Here is a 19756-nt window from a genome sequence, read left to right as displayed (position 1 = left end):
CTGGGCCTTCCGTAATGCGATACAACAGCTTTTCTAATTAAGGGTCAGCCATGGTGCAGGTGACCGATCAAAGACCTCTCATAGATGCACCACTTGCTTCAAGATGTCCTTGGGGGATAAAATGATATTTTATAAGTAGACCAACTATCATTTTGGTTTCAGACCCTGTAGCACCCTGACTAATAGCCATTAGAAAGTTGCCACTGCATTTTTCAAACCAAATAGCATCTGTCGATACTGGTAGTTATCAAATAGAGACGGAAACGCTGTTTCAGATCGATCCTGTTATGCTACCTCTAATTGTTGGTACCCACTTCATAATTCCATGATGGCAAAACAACGGCATTCCCCCCAGATTGTTCTAGAACCCTATAATGTTGAGCGCTGGGTACACATCTATAACCTTCTGTCTGTGTAAAAATCTTTAGGTCCAACAGAATCCATAAGCTTTCTTACCACCGGAGGACGTTTTTAGAAAAATGATTACAGTTGCAGTTCAAGGTCTGTTGCTTTCCTGTGTCCAGGAGCTGTTGATAAAAAGCTCCACCATCACTTGTTTTAGATAGTTGGGATTTGATATGGTTTTTGTGTATACAGGAAACTCATTACCAGTTGGAATTCTGTGCCCCACTATTTTCTTAGCTGGCAGTGCTCCAGGCAGGGTAAATAAACATATTCCTCTAGTAACCTCTAAATGTATAATGTATCATGTCCTTTCAGATAGAACACCTTTCCCTTTAATATGATTAAATTCACAGACTCTCCTGCTTTCAAGTATTCCAGTCTGAAATCCCTATTCAACCCATCTTATTCTAACATTTCTGAGATAGCACTTCGAGATGTGTCAGCTCTTCTGAACCAAAATTGTCTACACTGATGAGCAACACACGGCTTCCATGAATTTTCTGCTCAAGAGATAAACTATATAATATGACACAACGCACTTTTTCCAATTCCTCATTTCTCGGCAAGGGCTCTACCACACATGAAGCGTTAATTGGCAGAGCAACTCCTACATTCATCTGGGGTAATTTTCCTCTTTCTTTTAGTATCGTATCTCATCTGTAAGAGACTATGTACACAGCTTAGACGGCTTATGGGTATTCTTTGCGACAGTTTGATTCTTTCTGTAGTAAAACCAAGATGGTATAATATCCCATACAGATTTCCTGTATGCTGTTAGAGATCGATTTTTCTGTGATGTTGAATCAGGAAATCTAGTCTTAGAATTAAGTTGTAACTTACGCCCATGCTAGGGATAACTTCCACACAAACTCTATGTCGCTCCTTCCCACTTATAAATCGGACAATGCTGAACACTGCTAGTGAACATTGTTACCACACACACCACTTAGTCTACAGTATGATGGGTTGAAATTCATGGCACAATATATACTCTTACTCATCACAGATACCTGTTATCCTCTACCCAACAGAAAATTACACAACCTTTCTTTTACATAACCGTTTAGGCAAATTTATACCACTAGTTTTGCGAAGGGTGTCCTGTGGCTAAAGTTACTGGCAGCGTTGTTCAGTGGTCACAGCGCCCCCAGTCCTGTTTAAAGTAGGGATGGGAGTGTCACGCAGAGTCCACCTTGCAAGTGCAGATGAATGCTTTCGATTGGAGTGTCCCACCTACTTGGATCTTTGACACTGTGGATTCCTAGAGAACTACTGAATGTGGCCCAGAGCTCTACATATACAGCATTCTAATCTCTACATTAGAAACTACTCGCTTCTCTCCCGCCCTAGTCACTAACTCAATGTCAACCAAAGCTTCTACAGTTGCTACTGCCTCGTACAAAGTTTCCGGAAATTCCATCCACACCTTTCGCCACATTTCAGCTAGTAGACACAACAGAAACACATCGAGCTTCCGTTATTCTGCTTCCTGCAAACTGGCCTCATTGGCACATCATCCATCAATTCATACATATGAATATTGATTTTACTGATACTGTCTACAGAACATTCTACTACTACTTCTTGTTTGTTAACTACACCATTGAATTGGTGTCCATAATACCTACATGTGTTCTGTCTTTTGTAACAATCCACTAACCCTTCCTATAAGTTCACAAATGTGTGAGCATCCCACAATTTCTCGTTGCACAGCACATATGTGATAGCATTCTCTACTAATATTAATGGAACCACACTTAACAACTGCTTTCTTTTCCAGTTTCCTACCTTCATCACCATATTCAAAGTATATAAAAAATCCTCCCCATATTTTTAGAGAATGGAGATACCAATGAGGCAGCATTAACATCAAGGATGGGTAGAGACATGCTAGGAATTAATTGCTCCCTTCTTTCATCATTTAAACCTATGGAAAGCTACAATACCAGCTTGAAACCTTAGCTATAAATCAAGCATATATATTGAATCGCATCTTGTATTGTCTCTCTTATACCGACAGACAATATTGCTTACTGCTACCACCAAAATCACACAATACACCCAAACGGAAAAGAAAGGAGAGGAAAAAAACATAACCAGTCAGGCCAGTACCTTAAAGTTGGAGTTATTTGTATTCTTGCGCTCACTGCCACTGCTGGTGCATCCTTTTAATTTCTGCCCTCCAGTGGTCGACCATTTCAACCTCCAACAGTTATTTTGACACCAATATGTAACTGGATCAATGGGTGGGTTGGGCGAGTGGCTCACTGCTGGAGGTGGGTGGAGGTACAGACGATGTAAGCAGCTAACTTGTTGCTAAAACCCTTCGTTAACAATCCTACATAAGTGTACAGTGGTGGGCGATGACTCTCAAACCGAAGGGTGCTGGCATCGGACACACTAATGCAGGCATTACTCATGGACAGTAGTGTACAACTTGCAACCTCTGCATTGCGATTGAAAGATGCTGCTAGGTGAGGATGACGGTGCAGTGGCACATTGGCCATTAGCCAGAGATAGGCACTCTCACCCAGTGGGAGAATGCTAGGCACTGAACATGGACTAACAGGCTGGAGAGTGCCAGTGACAAGCTGAGTGGCTCTTACTGCATGTCTCGAGCCATGTGGCAGTGACAGAAGTCTTCCTGCCAGAAGCCCAGGCAGTCAGTCAGTGGTCAGTGGTTCACGTCCCAGAGAGGGCAGTGGCAGGTGTGTTATGTGTTTCTGTCATGTGAAAATGTCTCGAACAGGGGACCCAGTGATCAATGTCTACCTGTTGCCATACAGTAGTGGGTCAACCTGCAGAATCCTCCTGATGGTTGGTCATTGTCCTTGGCCACTGACTTGCTGCTGAGCAGGGCATGACGATGTCCACAATTGCTGGTGGTGGCTACTCCCTAGTTATGATTTGGGCTGTGGCTGTGTTCATGGCCGACACACCTGCAAGATGATATGTGACGCCAACACTGTTTGTAAAGATAAGAAGAAATATATGTTGTGGCTGAGGTGACTTTGCTAAAACAGTACTCCTCTAACAAATAAATTGTTAGTTTTTGTTCACATTTACGGTGTTTGAGTTACGATGTCGTTTAGGCTGCCTGTAAGTTATTCATGCCCTATTGTTTGGTCACGGAAAGATATAAAGAGAAATGAATTCAGCTGTTGTGTGCTACAGGTTATGTGCATGCACTGAAAGAATACTCCTAGGGTGGTGACTGATGGGAGTAGTAGAATAAGGAAATGTAAGAAAATGGTGTATGACTAAAATGATATTTATTTCTTTTGGGTCACTACCAACCTTTGCACAGCATGCAGTGCAGTGTACACTGGTATTGTTTTCAGCGTTCAGTGTTGTCTTCATGACGGTCAGCTGTGTTTTGACTCCACATATCATTTCTCCTACTGTTTGCAGAAGTAAATGACTTACAAAACCTAGTGTCGCCAACATAGCGCGGTTGCATCAGCAGGATAGGGAAGCCGTCAGTCCCAGTTGATTATCTGCACTTTGTATTATTTCAGCTAGCTCGCATCAATGATCAGACCCAGTGTATCAAAGGATTGTGCGAATACTAAGTCAATAACGCCAATACATTGATTGGAGGCGTTACCGCGTTAAGATTGCATGCTGCTGTTTTACAGGGCGACCCTGGTGGTGCCTTGGGGAGAAGAGGGCGCGGCTGCAAAAGGTCCTGAAGGCGTCTTCTTGGTTCCCGCCTGCCCTCCAGAGCGCGTGTTGGACACGCTGGGCGCTGGAGACACCTTCTGCGCCGCACTGCTGTCCGCGCTGTCTGGCGGCCACCCCCTGCAACAAAGCCTGCGATATGCCTGCAAGGTTGCTGGCGCCAAGGTCGGCATGCACGGATACCATGGACTTCGGGACGTTCTCAGGGAACAAAGAATAGCTGTGGACCATTAACCGTCAACCATATTATTATCAACTATTAAGAGTGACTGGGGTAGAAATTATGCTACATTTTCATCTATATCCCACAAGCAATCGTTCAGCGTGTGATGGTGTGGGCATAGGGTGACATTATAATCACCCACCCTCCCACCTTCTATTATTCTATTCGTAGGTGACGTTTTTCCTCCAGATAAGCCCAATTTTCTGCAATTTTATTTTCTTGGTCGTTGTGTGGGATGCCGTTGGGTGTGTTTATGAATCCATATTCATTTTGGAACCTCCATTTTGATAACTTTAATATTAAAAGAGACTGTGATGCATGAGGCGTTTTTGTAATATTTCCCACAGCAGATTCTTGTGCATTTGTTTTTTACACTTGGTTTCACTTTCAAGTCCATGACAATTTGCACAAGTCATCTCTGAATCTTTTCAATTTTTTTTTCATAATACTACTTTGTAATGGCTCTCTATTAATTCAAAACACTCGAGAATCTGTTAGACGAAAATTTTGTAAGTGACTTCCTATATGCTTGACTCATTCTTAGGATTCTTCTAGTTATTGGCTATGTGCCAATAATTTTTCCTGTAAAGCAGATATACATGTTTCACTTAAATCATACTGGAAGAGTATTCTCCTGTGTTTGACTGATGTAACTGATTTCGCTGTTTTATCGCCAATGGGGTAATTTAAGAACATGGAATCTTTTCACAAATTTACCTGCATTAAGCGTTCATCACATTTATTTATTTTGAAGATTAGCTACCATTTTATATACCAGGCGTTGTTATCACGATGTCTTCTTACAATTTACTCATGAGTGTATACAAATGCATTGTCTGAAGTTATCTACCACATCTTTCATAAGATGTCTCCCCATTGAGAAAGACGTACTGTCTATTCTATGATAGAGAGTCCATAATACAATCGCATACCTGTTCTGAAATGTGCATGTATTTTATTTATTAGGCGATAGTGTGAAACCATAATGAACGCTTTTTGGGAATCAGTAATCAGGGAATCAGCAAACTCTACTGCCTACTGGATCTCGAGTACAAACAGAGTGAACTGACTTTCACACTTTTGAAGACATCACTCCCATACTGTGAAAGGACAATGAATATCAAACTACAAGAAGTCCAGAAATCTTTTGTTTATAAAAACTGTAGTGCAATATTTTATAGATTTCTTTAAATATAAAATATTTGTTATTTTTAAAAGGACACTAATAAAAATTGCACCACACATTCGATACGAGATGGTAGATACAACCTGTCTGTTGGATCACCACCAATGTGATCTAATATTAGATTTGACAATGGGGAGGTGGCAGAGGATAGGATGATGTTATGTCTCTAGATAAATAACTAGTGAGTTTGTTGCTGGTCTCTATTAATTTATTTACTTCAGCATTGATATTTGACACATAATGTATCGCTTGGCAGTTTGTTTTATCTGAAGTAAGACTGTATGGTACATCATCTCGGTTCTATGATGGACAGCACATTATATTACTAAAACAAAATGAACAATCTTAATTTCAGTAGTAACATCAAATTGAATGATGAGTGATGACACGCAAACACACAATTTTTGGAAAGAATATATTTAGAAAATAAATTATAATTTGAATACTAAGAGATCTTCTAGTGGCTTACACAGCTTGTTACTGCTTAATCTAAACAATATAAGCTGTATGGAGAGCTGAGGAAATTCAACTAAAATATATTAAGAGAATAGGAAAAATGGAAAGTAGTGGGGGATATTTGCTCAGGCCACACTGCAGCCAGTGGGAGTTGTGTCCTAGGAATATACAATGTTCAGAAGAAACAGAACACCTTGATTGCCTAGAAATACGACATTCATATTAACAGGAATATACATTAGTATGGTCTGCAGAATGATTAGAATTTCAGTCACCTTGGTTCTCCACCATCTCATTGCCTAGTAGGCACAGGATCCACCATGAACCTAGATAACTTGTTCCATGAATGATGGCTTCGACTCTTATAAGGTGTGCACGGTGTCCTGTGGTATAACCACCCATGCTGCATTCACCTGGTTCCAAAGTTCATCTGCAGTGGTTGGCATTGGGTCACAGCACTGCACCTGCTGTTTCACAATATCCCACACATTTTTGATTGGCGGCGACTAGATTGGTGACATAGTGGGCCAGGAAAAATGGCTGACATCCTGTGACACCAAGAAGCATGTGTTCATACAACAACATGTGGTCATGCATTGTCTTGCTGAAAAATGGCTTCTGGGGTGTTAAGGATACAGGTTACTTATAAATAGTCGAAATATGGAAATTTTTTAACGACTTTATTAAATTCTATAGTTTTTCCTGACTACATTGATATATACATTATAGGGTTTCAAATGAAAAATGACCTATATATACAAAATTTTAAAGTTACACTCAAGTATTCCGCTACGCCACCTTTATTTCTGTTACAAAAATCAGCATTATTTCGAAAAGAGCTGTGAAGTTTCTGTTTTTAGCGATTATATGCATGATAAATTGTATATGTAGGTAACAGTGCAGGTTTCTAGTGTCTATAAATGATTATCTTTGTTAGTATTTAGTTTTGTTTAGCTGAAGCAGTTTGTTCACGTGTTACTGGATGTTTGTTGCCCATGTGCTGCATATATTTGTGGAAGTACATATCCTTTAGTGTGCAATAAATATGAACTATGCCACACATCAAGAAATTCAATAAGAGGAAATTCCGTGGTAACCAGTTCACAAACAAAGCATCCCACACTGTTGAAAGCAATCCATGTATCAGTTCTTGAGGGAAGAAACTCCCTCCTGGTGATTCAAATTTTTGTGTTAACAATGACTCTGTTTGTAGTGGATTTGTTGTTGTTGATGTGGGCATCTTATCTTCTTTGATATAGGAAGTGGCGAAATTGAAACAATGTGGTGGTGTAGGCTGTCTGGAAATAACTGAACAACAAAGTAGCAGGAAGGGCTTAGCGTCAAAATTAGTTGTTCTGTGTAGATCCTGCAATAAATCTTCCACGAAAATGACTTCGAACATTGTGCATAATTCATATGATGTGGGTTTGAAGCTAGTGTATGCAATGCATTCAATAGGTAAAAGAAGAATGGCTGTTCAAATGTTTTGTGGTTTGTTGGACCTTCTTCCTCCTCCCAGTAAGGGTCAGCAAGTACATAAAAATACTTTTAGGTGCCTTGACGGTTGTGTCCAAAGCATTTATGAAACGTGCAGTAGAAGAAACTGTAAATATTAGTGGAACCGGTGATATTGTTGTTGCATTTGATGGGACATGGCGACGTCGAGGACGTCGTTCCTTGAATGGTGTTGTAAGTGCTACTTCTCTGGAGGATGGAAAAGTTGTTGATGTTGAGTGCTTATCTAAGTACTGCCACACCTGGCATGGTAACACTGAAGGACATATTCAACATCAGTGTTCTAATAATTATGATGGTTACAGTGGAGGTATGGAGTGTGATGGACTCTAAAAACATTTCAGAGGTCGGTGCCCGTTTATAACGTTAGATATATGAAGTACCTAGGCGATGGGGACTCTAAAGCTTTCAATAAAATTGATGAGTCCAATGTTTTTGGTGATACCTTGGCAACAAAACTGGGGTGTTGTGGACTTGTGCAAAAGAGGATGGGTGCTGGATTGAGGAAGCTACGGAGGTAAACAAAAGGAATGTTGCTATCTGATGGAAAACCTCTGTCTGGCCGAGGCAGATTGACAGAGACTGAAACAGACCTTCTTCAGAGTTATTATGGACTGGCCATTAGACGAACTGCACCTCTGAATGATGTTACAGCAATGAGAAAAGCTTTATGGGCCACCTACTTTCATAAGTTGTCCACAGATGACCACCCTGTTCACGGAATTTGTCCTGAAGGAGCAGAATCTTGGTGTGGTTACCAAAAAGGAAAAGGAAGTGGTCAAGTATACCATCATAAACATTCTCTTCCTGAGCCTTTTATGAATGAATGATATTTAGAGAACTGAGTGATCATGCTTTGCTTAGTAAATGTCTTCATGGGGGCACTCAGAATACAAATGAAATTTTCAACCATTGCATGTGTGAAAGACTACCCAATAACGTTTTTGCAGGACTAAATACATTAAACGTTGGTGTACTAGATGCAGTGATATGCTTCAATGATGACGTGATAGGAAGGTTGGAAGTCCTGAGAAATTTAGGCATAAAATGTGGCTCTAGTACGGAAGATCAACTGGCCGCATGCGATAGACAATGGGTGCACGAAGCTGAAAGATACGCTCTTTAAGCTACCAAAGAAGCATGAGGTGCTAAAAGGAATGCCAAGAGGGAGCTTGAAGATCAGGAATGTTCTGAGGCACAGTTTAATTGGATTCATATCTTCAGCTGCAATTTTCCCAAAGCTTTATTTTTCAGATTTCAGGTACCAACATTTTCTAAAGTTTATAGAGCATTGCTCTAATTTTTTTCTGTAACTTTCAGTAGACAATACTTAGATATACCTAAGCGTTATTGCAGAATCAACTAAATTATAGAAAAAAATAACATTTTTCCTGGGAAAAAAAATTAAAATGTAAGAAGTGATATTTTTTTATCCTTGTAATATACGTAATAGGTGGGATTAAATAGGTCTAGCACCTCAGCCATCATGTCAGGCATATCTGGTAAAAATTTCGTCTTCTTCAAATGTATAACATTGGATTAAATGATACCCAAATTTGAGCATGCATTTTGAAAATTTCTTTGTAATTTTTTTAATAACCCTAAGCACGTTCAAAAGCATTCAAAATACTTCTGATTTGTTTCGAAAGTGTGCTGCATTACCTGATATCAACAAAAATCTGTAAAACATATGCATTATAAACTGTGCTGGAATAAAATAGGTGTTGATTTTTGGATAATATTGAGTCGGGAAAGTACCCTGTATCCTTAAGCAGGAAGGGTATGGCTATGGATCGCTGGACGTCATTCACCTGTGTCACAGTGTCCTGGACATGCACCAACTGCGATCTGTGGTTGTACGCAATAAAATCACATACCATAAGACCTTACGTTGGTTCTGTATGTCTTATGTGAATGCAGTCACTGTGATGCCGCTTCTCCTATCGCCGGCAAACCAAAATGCCGTCATCATTTTCAAACAAACAGAACCTGGATTCGTCCGAAAACACTATCTGATGCCATTTCTGTCCCCAGTGCCGTCATTTCGTCCACAATTGCCGCCTAGCACGTTTCTGCACATTCGTCAACAATAGGCGGACAACGCGCACGTAATCCATGCCGTAATAAACGGCGACAGACTGTCACCCCTGATAGTGTACGATTTCTTACACTGTTCACTGTTGCGCCAGAGCCGAGGAGGACGAAGATCTATTCTGCAATGCCATTGCGATGAGGTGTTGATCTACTTGGGGGGGAGGGGGGGGGGGCGGTCTGGATGGTGCGACCTGACCCATCACATTGTGTTCTACGGCCTTCCGTGAACCATTCTGCACACGGCCGTTGCGCTGCCTAAACACTCCCACACGATCAGCAATTTGCCGGATGGATACATCACATTCCCTCATGCCAATAATGCGCCCTCTTTCAAACTGACTAATTTGATGGCACGGTTCGCGCATACATCTGCGAGGCATCCTGCACCTCTGCTAAAATCACACTGATCCATTATCTTCGGTTTATATCGAAAATGACACGCCGGCGCATTTTACCGGTAGGTGGTGTTGCGCCGCAATATCAGTGTTGACCTAGAACCCGCGAGTCGACATGGATCATATGCTAATCATTTCTGCAGAACATGCTAATGTACGTGTCCGTTGAAATTAAACGTCCTATTTATATTCGTCGAAGGTGGCCTTTTTTCCTGAACACGAGTGTACATAGACTCAGCAACCTCATGGCTAGTTGCCTAAAATCTATTACTGTTCCACTACTATACAGACTAGCAGGCGTGTCTCCAAATATCTAGGGCCTCTCCTTTATTAATACTGACTAAGGAATCTTTTTTTCCGTCGGGCCTGCAACATGAATTACGTCGAGATGTGACATTTTACAAGAAGTCATTTCCGGTAGCTGCAGTGTAATATTTATCTGATTATATCTAGATATTTCTGCACAACAATTTTCACTATTTTGTCTTGCAATCCCATTTTCAAGTGCACGTCTAGGTGGAGTAGACGTTCATATGGCATTCAAGACCCAGCTGTGAGCTTACTTTTGTGAAATATTATTATAATCCCAACAGTATGAGCCCCCGACACTAATACTGAAAGATGAAGATAGTGGAATAGCACACAGTAACAAAGAAAATGCTGAAATGATAACAAAACGATTTGATAAAATTTTGAATTGTGAAGGTCCCAAAGATCTCTTACAAATCGATGTAAATACCCTAATTAAAAGCGAAACTAACAAATTAAACCCCCAAACAGCCGAAGAAGCAGAAAGAGTCCTCAAAGGACAAAAAATTATAAGGCATGTGAAGAAGATCAATTTTTTGAAATGTGGAAATATTCAAGTGACGCTGTCAAGTCCTCGTTACACACGGCTCTAAAAAAATTTGGAAAACCGAACAATCCCCTGAACATTTGGCGATGGTGATCACACACCCACTTCACAAGAAGAGGGAAAAGAGCAGTCCAGACTACTACAGACAAACATCTCTCCTAGACAGCACATACAAGTTTTTTTTTCAAGATCGTATATGGAAGAATCAAGAAACAACTAGAAAAGGGGGTAGGGGAATACCAGGGAGGTTCCAGACCTTGTTGAAGCTGTGCAGAGCAGATCATTAGTTTGAAACTGATTATGACATACTGAATCAAAAGGAACAAACCCCTTACAATAATATTTGTAGATTTTAAGAAGGCCTATGACTGCCTCCATAGATCTTCAGTACTAAAATTTTTAAAGAATCTGGGACTCCATCCAAAATTAACTGAACAAGAGTACTTACACTAAACGACACCAATAGGAGTGTTAAGTTTAGAGGAGTAGTTTATGAATTGTTCCTTATAAAAACAGGCATAAGCCAAGGTGATTGTTTATTACGATTACTGTTCAGTTGTGCCCTGTCAAACACAATGAGATAGTGGCACAAGGACAACCCCATGAACTGCTAAGCTTGTGTTGGCTTTCCCTATTAGATGCAGTGAGCTTACCAATAACGGAAATGGCACAATGGCATGAAGATATTGCTTCATTGCTCATAACCCAACATATCTTGGAAGTGCTAAAAATAAAATAAATTTGAACTGCGTGGGATTTGCTGATGATCTTGCTCTCCTAGGCAACAATGTTCAAGAAACCAGGCAACAAGTTAGATCACTACCTGAGGCCTCAGGATATCATTTGAAAAAACAGAGATTATGCCAAATGACCCACCACCTTCCAACCAAAATTATAGAAGGAGACCAAGTAATCAAAATTGTTGATAAATTTAAATATTTAAGTGAAGTCGTAACTTACAGTCTAAATGCAACACCATCATGACAAAATGGAATTAAAAAGTGAACTAATCAAATTACATTACCAAAAACACATACAATAAAAAAGCCAATCTATAGATACGAAATTAAGACATTGTAAAACATTTACACAACCAGTTATAAATTACAGAGCTGAAATCATCTTCAAAACAATTAATACAGCATAAATCGGCAAAATACTAACGACAGAAAGAAGAATAATTAGGAAATTCCTAAATAAACAATATCAGGTAACTGGGCACTGGAGTCAAGGAAATGATTGGAGGATAGCTTCAAATGAAACAGTGTGCAATAAAATAGAACCAGTAAAGAGCACGATCAGGGAGAAGTGTATCTCATTCTTTGGACATCTGATAAGAACACGAAAAAACAGAATTAGTAAGGGAATAATAGAAAAATTGAGTAACAGTAACAGCAACATTAATTAAATGGACCACAGAAATTAAGGAAGATATAAGAGAACTTCAAATTACGGTAGATGACTTAAAAAACAATACGGAGATAATCAGAAATCTGCAAGACACACAAACCAGGCTACAAACGAAGATCAACAAAATGGCTACAGGAACAGTGAACACAGACGAAGAAAGAAACAAAATATCTGAAAGAATGAAGAAGTATTGGGCAGACACAATAGCATATAATAATAAATTATAACAACCCTTTTATAACCAGTGCACTATTTAAATGTCTTATTGAATTATTATTGAACCGTGTTCTATTACAGATAACAACACGTGTATAAACCTTTGTAGAAGTGAACAGAGTGGTCCAATGATGGCCATAAAATATAGACTAAATAATAATAATATGTAATATCACAGTCACATAATTGTAACAACAGGAAATTTTTGGTGGCAATGATTGTTTAACTGCTATTCTGACATTTGGGACTCAGATGCTGTACGTTTTTTCTATGAATCGCAACTGTCAAATATCTGTTAGACAATTATTATCACGAAAATTTTCGTATTATTGCAGATAAGTGGTTATAATAACAATATTTCAAAACAGAAAGCTCACAGTTGATCCCTGGATGCCATATGAATGTCAACTCCCCTAGATGTGCACTTGAAAATGGCATTGTAAGCCGAAACAGGCAAGCTTGTTATGTAGAAACACTTAGATACAGGCAAATAAATATTAAATTGCAGCTGTTGGAAATGACTTCTTGTAAAATGACTAAGGAAATTATGCAACTCGATAAGGTTCCAACTGTATTTTTGATTGCAGATACCCTGTAATTACTATAATACTATTATACTATATTATATTACTATTACATTATTATATACTATATTATATTATATATATACTATATTATATATTATATACTATTATATTATTATATTATATTACTATATTATATTACTATAATACTTATGTAGTGGTTGTGGAGGTCTGCGCATTTAAACTGCGCTAGATGCGGAAGCAACAATTCTTTTTTTTTCTTCATTAGGTAGCGTGGAAATTGCAAGCGTTGACTAGGATGTGAAGACATAATGATACACGATTGAGCTCCATCAGTATGTCACTGAGCACTTCACTTTCACTATGTGACGTTTCTTCTTCATTCGATCTGTTTTACTGGATATTAATCCCTATTTTCCTCTTACGTCATCCTAAAGCAGTCCTCTGCAGCATCTCTCCTTTTACAGTACTAACAGTCTGTTTTCTACGATTTTGGGAAAGTTTAGTTCAGGTTCCAATGGAATGCTTTTTCTAAATTTGTTAAATAATCCACAGTGGTTGAAAACCTGTTCCAGAGCACCTATAACAATGAGGTTGTTGTTCAATGACAGTACAAGGATACTGGTCGATAACAGACTGATTCTAACAACTTAAAATTGTAGTATTTGTACTCTGAGAATTAACCCATTGTCAATAATTTTTTAAACAAAGTGTGCTTACAATACGCACTCTTTTTTTTTGGAGGGGTGGGGTTCCTAGTCTCGGAACCTCATTTTATGCGCGGATTATACAATTAAACGATTCGCACTACTGAGGGCGAAGTATCGATCAACAATCTTAATTAGACATGTGTGAGTCATCAGAATTAAATTCTCTATGACGTGAAACACGAAAATCAAATTTCCTGAAGTTGATTTCAAAATGGCAGACACTTAAAACGTAGATACTGAAAATCGATATATTTTGTAGCCTTTAAATGTAAATAAATAACAAACATTGTGAAAAATGTATTGTTTTTGAGGTTCACGCCAGAATTACATGCGTCTATTATATTAAATCCAAAACGGCATTCAATTTCACGAAGTAAGTTTTTTTTTTTTTAATCATGCGAAAAATGTTGTCTCCAGAAATACACATTTAAAGTTTTGAGTTCGATTTGTGTGCATATAAATTTAAAATGTTGTGTTTATCACTTTAAAATGTTTCAGATTACCATTAATCTGCTATTCTGCGTGCTCGTGGGAACTCTACACGATATTAGGCAGGTGTACCAGTTTCTTTGGATTTTCAGTGTATAAATACTCTTCAGACATCTGGTAGGAAAGGTACAACAGCTATATCGATATTTTCTTCGACCTAGAATGTTAAAGTAGCTTTATAGAGAAAGAGAAATCGACTGGAGTCGCAAACGGCCCAAGTGCCGAGAGCTTCTAGAGTGAGCATTTGTGCGCTTCCATTGAAACGTGATTTTCAGGATTTGATAGTTATTTACTCCTAGCTTCGTGGTGACTCATTTCTTGGTGAAAATATTGTCAGTCCAGTCAGAGGAGCCAGTGTTTCAATTTAACATATAGGCCAACACTACTTACGTCGACATTACACAGCTTTTTCCAAAGCAGTGCTGGTAACAATTTGAAACATTAGCCTTGCGTATCCACATCAACCTCTTTACATTAGAGCGTCTGCTTTTTCTTTCAACCAGAGTAACAGACCACGAAATTCAGCCCCTTGCATCACATCCTACAAGCGGACAGAAATAACTAGCTTCTGGTACCTTCCTCTATGTCAGAAGTGGTAAATATTACATAATGAGATAGCATTCTGATGTTTGCTGGCAGTGAGACACTTGTGCTGATATGTGTTGAGACCCGAGATTCTTTTCAAGACCAGTTTCACAGCACAGAGCTCGTTTTTAGCAGTCTACATCGCTTACAACGAAGACTACGTATTCTGCCTCACCGACCAGAGATAAATATGGCAATGAGCGACAAAAGAATTCTCTGCGTTGGACTGATCTGTCTCGACGAATTGTTGTACTGTGAAAACTATCCTGTCGAGGATTATGTGGAAATGTACGTATGTCTAGAAATCGTAAGTAGGTAATTCATACTATATTATGATCACAGAAAGCCATTATCTGTCATCTACTATAGGTTTCTTGTGGTATGTGCAGAAAAGCTATATTTTCTTCTCACAATCAAATGATTAGAAGTTTAATTTAATTCTGGTAACTAAGAATTGTACATGTAACCAAATGTAATACTGAAACTCAAATAGATGAATTTGGCTCCTATTTGTTGAGAGAGTTTAGCAAATATTGCGAAGGCTTCCTAAACAGGTGACTTTCAAGGAGAAGGATATTTACGAAAAAAATTATTTTTTTCTCGACAATCACATTACACTGATACGAACATCAAAACTTATTGATCATAGAAGGAAACTACCGTTAATACTCCACAAGTCACGTGAAGTAACTGACATCGGATAATATATCTATGCCTTGTTCGCGGTAGAATTTTTATATATCGGTATCGTACTTTCAATTACTGTAGCGCAACAAACCTAGAAAAAAAGGACGTTTCTTGGACAGCTCTTAAATGCGCTGTGGCACTGAAACTGCATATTTGCGCGATAAGCAAGTAAAACTACGATAACCATCAAATAAGGGACTATAGCTTCGGAAACTGTGAAATCGAGATTGCGCTGTGCGGTATATTACACTATCTGGGCACAGGACACGTGATATTCTCAGCCACTCAGAATACAAAATGAGAGCACATTACACGCTTTGTATTCAGCCAATCATATCATCACATTTTCAGTGCGTGAATACACAAACGACGAAAAAATGTTAAGAATGAAACAAGAATAAAGTAGGTATTCCAATGTAAAGTCCAGTACCAAGCAAAGCGATGCTGTAAAGTACCTGTAATTTTTAGCAAACTGACGTCCTGCAGCATTTCTTCCATGTTCTGTGTGAACGGAACGACATTCCGTATCCACGAAGTTCAGACTATGGTTCACTGTAAGATACTGAAAACCTTCAGTATCTAGAGTGTTGTATGAACTGAAACAGTCTCTGATAATCGTCGTCACAAGGAGGACTTTTCTTTTATTATTCTGATCAATGTATTGTACAGCAATAAGCAAAGCGATGCTGCAACGTGCCTGTTACGTTTAGCAAACTGAAGGCGCTGGTTTCCCCCGAAAACCTTGGTCCGAAATTCACCGGGCTCAAGGAAGCATTTTTTCGACCATCGATGCATTCCATCGAACTCGCAATTTCCTATGATTTCATCGACCTTTGTTGTGTGTCCTTTTCTCAAATTTCGCTTCGTCAACTCACAACCAAACTGTTGTATTCCAGCCCAGTCTAGACCTTTGGCTATGCTACATATGTGTCACCTTAACCTGGTTTTTTCGCTTCCACTTTCGTTGGCTTCGCTAACTCACAGCTATACTGTTGCATTCCAATATAATCTAAACCTCTGGCTACGCTACAGATCAGTCTGACACCACAGCTAGATTTTTTGCTTTCACATTCGTTGGCTTCACCAACTCACAACCAAACGGTTACATTCCAACCTAACATCGACCTCTGGCTACGTTAAAGGTCAATCTATCACCATAACCCGATTTTTTCTGCCAAATCAGCCTGGCAACACCATAGGAAACCGGGATATATTCAGAAAGTACATCCGAAAGCAGCTTAACCACACTCCTGGAAATCGCGACCTATTCGTAGAACAATAGCGAAGTATTTGTTGCAAAATGGAATATAAAAGACACTGATTCACTCCCAAGTATTTTAACCCTAGGTCACTAAACACACTAATAATTTACCATTGCAGCTTGTACAAATTCGTGGTTCCCTCAAACATTTTGAGCAATTTGTCAGTATAGGATTTAAAACTAGACATGTTGTACTTATTTTTTATGTGGCATACCACTGGTGACCTTATAACTGTAATTAACTAGTGCATAAACTATAAATTATGACACCCTTTGAATAAAATATGGAGTAGTAAAGTTTAAGATGGTTTAGTAACACTGTCACAGTGTCCTCCATTTCTTTAATGCTCTAGGATTAAGTTCTGCTTTTTACATCCAAGACGTACCACGCCTTCGGAAATCGCGATATGGAAACGACGACATACTCGGAATAAAAGAGTCACATATTCCTCGCAAAAAAGAGTAGCAATATCATTGCTTCATTCGCATCAGTTTAAGATGTCGTCTCACATCCTAGCCTAACCACATCTCTCACCAAAGCAAAGCAGAACCAAAATTATATATGAAGCTATAGCTCTATTATTTCTATACTATAAGTAGATTAATTTGTGTGTGCGCGTAACGAAATAGTAACGTTGCCGTTGGATGAAGAGATCACTTCTGCTACGTACGCAGTAATTAGCTAACTAGATGACATGTCCTGTGCTCAGATTGCATAACAAAAGCACATCGTACAGCCCAATCTCGATTTCACGCTTTCCGAAGCTATCGTGCCTATTTGGTGGATTTCTTATTTATACTTGCTAATTTCGCAAATACACAGTTTCAATGGTACAGTGCATTAAAGATCTACCAAAGACAAATCCTTTCCTTCTCGGTTTGTTGCGCCATAGTGCCTCAAAGTGCGATACCGATACAGAAACATTTAACCGTTGATCACTTGTCCTCTGGCAAATGTACGGGCAGTCAGTCGACTTAGACTGTCTTCTCCTGAACGCATTACATCCTGATAGCGTCGTGGCTTTAAATCACCGCAAAAAACTTAATGTTAGACCTCACCTGTCACTTGTGGAAAAGTAGTGAATTATCCTAAATGCCTACAGAATCTCAGATAGTCTTATAAAAAAGCTAACATTTCTTCATTTTTTCCGAATATTACGTAACAACTAGATGCCAGATATGTGATAACCAGCCGGCGCTACAGTCTGGAACCGCGCGATCGTTACGGTCGCAGGTTCGAATCCTGCCTCGGGCATGGATGTGTGTGATGTCCTTAGGTTAGTTAGGTTTAAGTAGTTCTAAGTTCTAGGGGACTGATGACCTCAGAAGTTAAGTCCCATAGTGCTCAGAGCCATTTTTTTGTGATAACCATAAACAGAACAGATACAATGCTATTCAAAAGTAAATATAAACTGAAAAAGTGTTGTGTATGTAATCACTTGCCAGTGCTGCAAAAAAATTGTAAATAACCCAGTCAAGCAGAGTTTTTGCAGTTAGGTTGTGTCTCAGTATAAGAGAAGCTGGAGAGTACAGCAAAGTTCGATCCTTGCTGATTATTCGATAATGGATAAATACCCGCAAGATCTAACTTTTAACATGACGTTCCTCATACAGCTTGTAAAGGTATGAAGATAACACTAATGGTTACATTATAAAGCAATAAATTGGGTGACAGAATCAAAGAAAGCAGTGTCTCGCGGAGTTAACACACAAAACATATGTTCTCAGGGTTGTAACCGTCAAAAGTGGTTAAAATGCCACATGCATTCCACTAAGTGTCCCTTCACCATTGTCAAGTGGAATGACTTTTGATGAACTGCTGTAAGCCCTACTGATTATGATGTCGCTGGCATCCACATATCGCCACATATGAGCATGATGCCTTTGGATTCAATGCGCCCACTACAAGCTCGCGATCCCATGAGGTGACCACTTCATTAAAGGACTGAAATCTATGGGTCACAACAGGCAAGTCAGTGTCAATACTGGGATCCCGTCGATCAACTGGCACTGCGTGTGCGTGTGAAATGTCACACTGAGTGTGGCATTTCATTAGCAAACTTGGTGATTGGTTGGCCATACTTTCTGATATCAGTTTTGAGAATGAAGTTGTGATGAAATTGTTCCGAGGCCCAAGCCAATACTGGAAGGGCATGTGATGAGATGTGGCAACATTGTAGGACATGTGAGACTACGCTCCGGCGAAGAACAGAGAGTAGCAATAACGCCTACCAGGATAACCCATCGTTGATCTTTCTTCCTTAATCTCCAGCTTCTCTCAAGTTCAGATGACCTACCTGCCACCACAGCACTGCTGACCGACCAATATATAGAGTGCGCACAGAATAACATGGCCGTTTGATCCTCAGTCGGCAGGGCACGCATGTGAAGGGGGGGGGGGGGGGGTGCAGTAGGGGGAAATATCGAGCGCTTGAGGGTATGTGCCGTTCTAAAATGAACCCTATGATCACAGTTTTTGTAAAAATTAAGTGGAACCCCTCCAAACTCCACACCCACACTTGCATGATGACCAGTCGGAATGATACACTGTCACCTCTGCTTTGGTTAGTATCTAGAAAGAATTCCGCTGAAAATGCAACAAAAGCAGCGATTTATTTTTGGCTGACCTGTAACCATTTGCAACTTTCAGAGAAGTGTCATAAGTCGCGAATTTTGATCAAAACCTATATTTGCCATGTTAAAATTTGCTTCTTTTAGCAAAAACACAAGTTTACACAGTGTCACCTCACAAACATTTTTTGCAAACGCAATTGCGAGAGAGTTCTGAAACAGTGGTTCATTAAGTTTATTAAGTGACGAACTGAGGCAAAGTGAAGTCAATAGCTTATGAAAAACCACACCGTCAATACAAAAATAAACGTGTAATGTGTTCACTTATGTTGTTCCAAAACCCACAGCATTTCTCGTTTCACCAACTATCTATGGCCCCCAATACTAGATTACTTCATCGAAAAAGTCTTTAGTTTGGAATAACACGGTAGATAATGAAGTTTTGGAAAGTAGCCATATTGCAAAATACTC

General features: G+C 39.3%; 2 protein-coding genes across 3 annotated transcripts in view; both read left to right on the top strand.

Annotated features, from left to right (window-relative positions):
* The window catches only part of LOC126354845 (ketohexokinase-like), a 77745-nt gene extending 68921 nt beyond the window's left edge, over nt 1-8824 (top strand). For both annotated transcript variants that reach the window (XM_050004826.1, XM_050004827.1), the window contains one exon: nt 4044-8824. In XM_050004826.1, the coding sequence (XP_049860783.1) occupies nt 4044-4320 (277 nt within the window). In that variant the 3' untranslated portion in view covers nt 4321-8824. The remainder of the gene's footprint in view (nt 1-4043) is intronic.
* Nucleotides 8825-14860: 6036 nt separating this feature from the next.
* Nucleotides 14861-19756, top strand: part of LOC126355352 (ketohexokinase-like) — a 55017-nt gene continuing 50121 nt past the window's right edge. Inside the window, exon 1 of the mRNA XM_050005647.1 lies at nt 14861-15054. Within this exon, the coding sequence (XP_049861604.1) occupies nt 14957-15054 (98 nt within the window). The 5' untranslated portion in view covers nt 14861-14956. The remainder of the gene's footprint in view (nt 15055-19756) is intronic.

Source organism: Schistocerca gregaria, chromosome 3 (genome assembly GCF_023897955.1).
Source record: "Schistocerca gregaria isolate iqSchGreg1 chromosome 3, iqSchGreg1.2, whole genome shotgun sequence".
In the NCBI taxonomy this organism is placed as follows: Eukaryota; Metazoa; Arthropoda; class Insecta; order Orthoptera; family Acrididae; genus Schistocerca; species Schistocerca gregaria.
The sequence above is the reverse complement of the archived record's forward strand: the minus strand, read 5'-3'. Positions and strand labels throughout refer to the sequence as shown.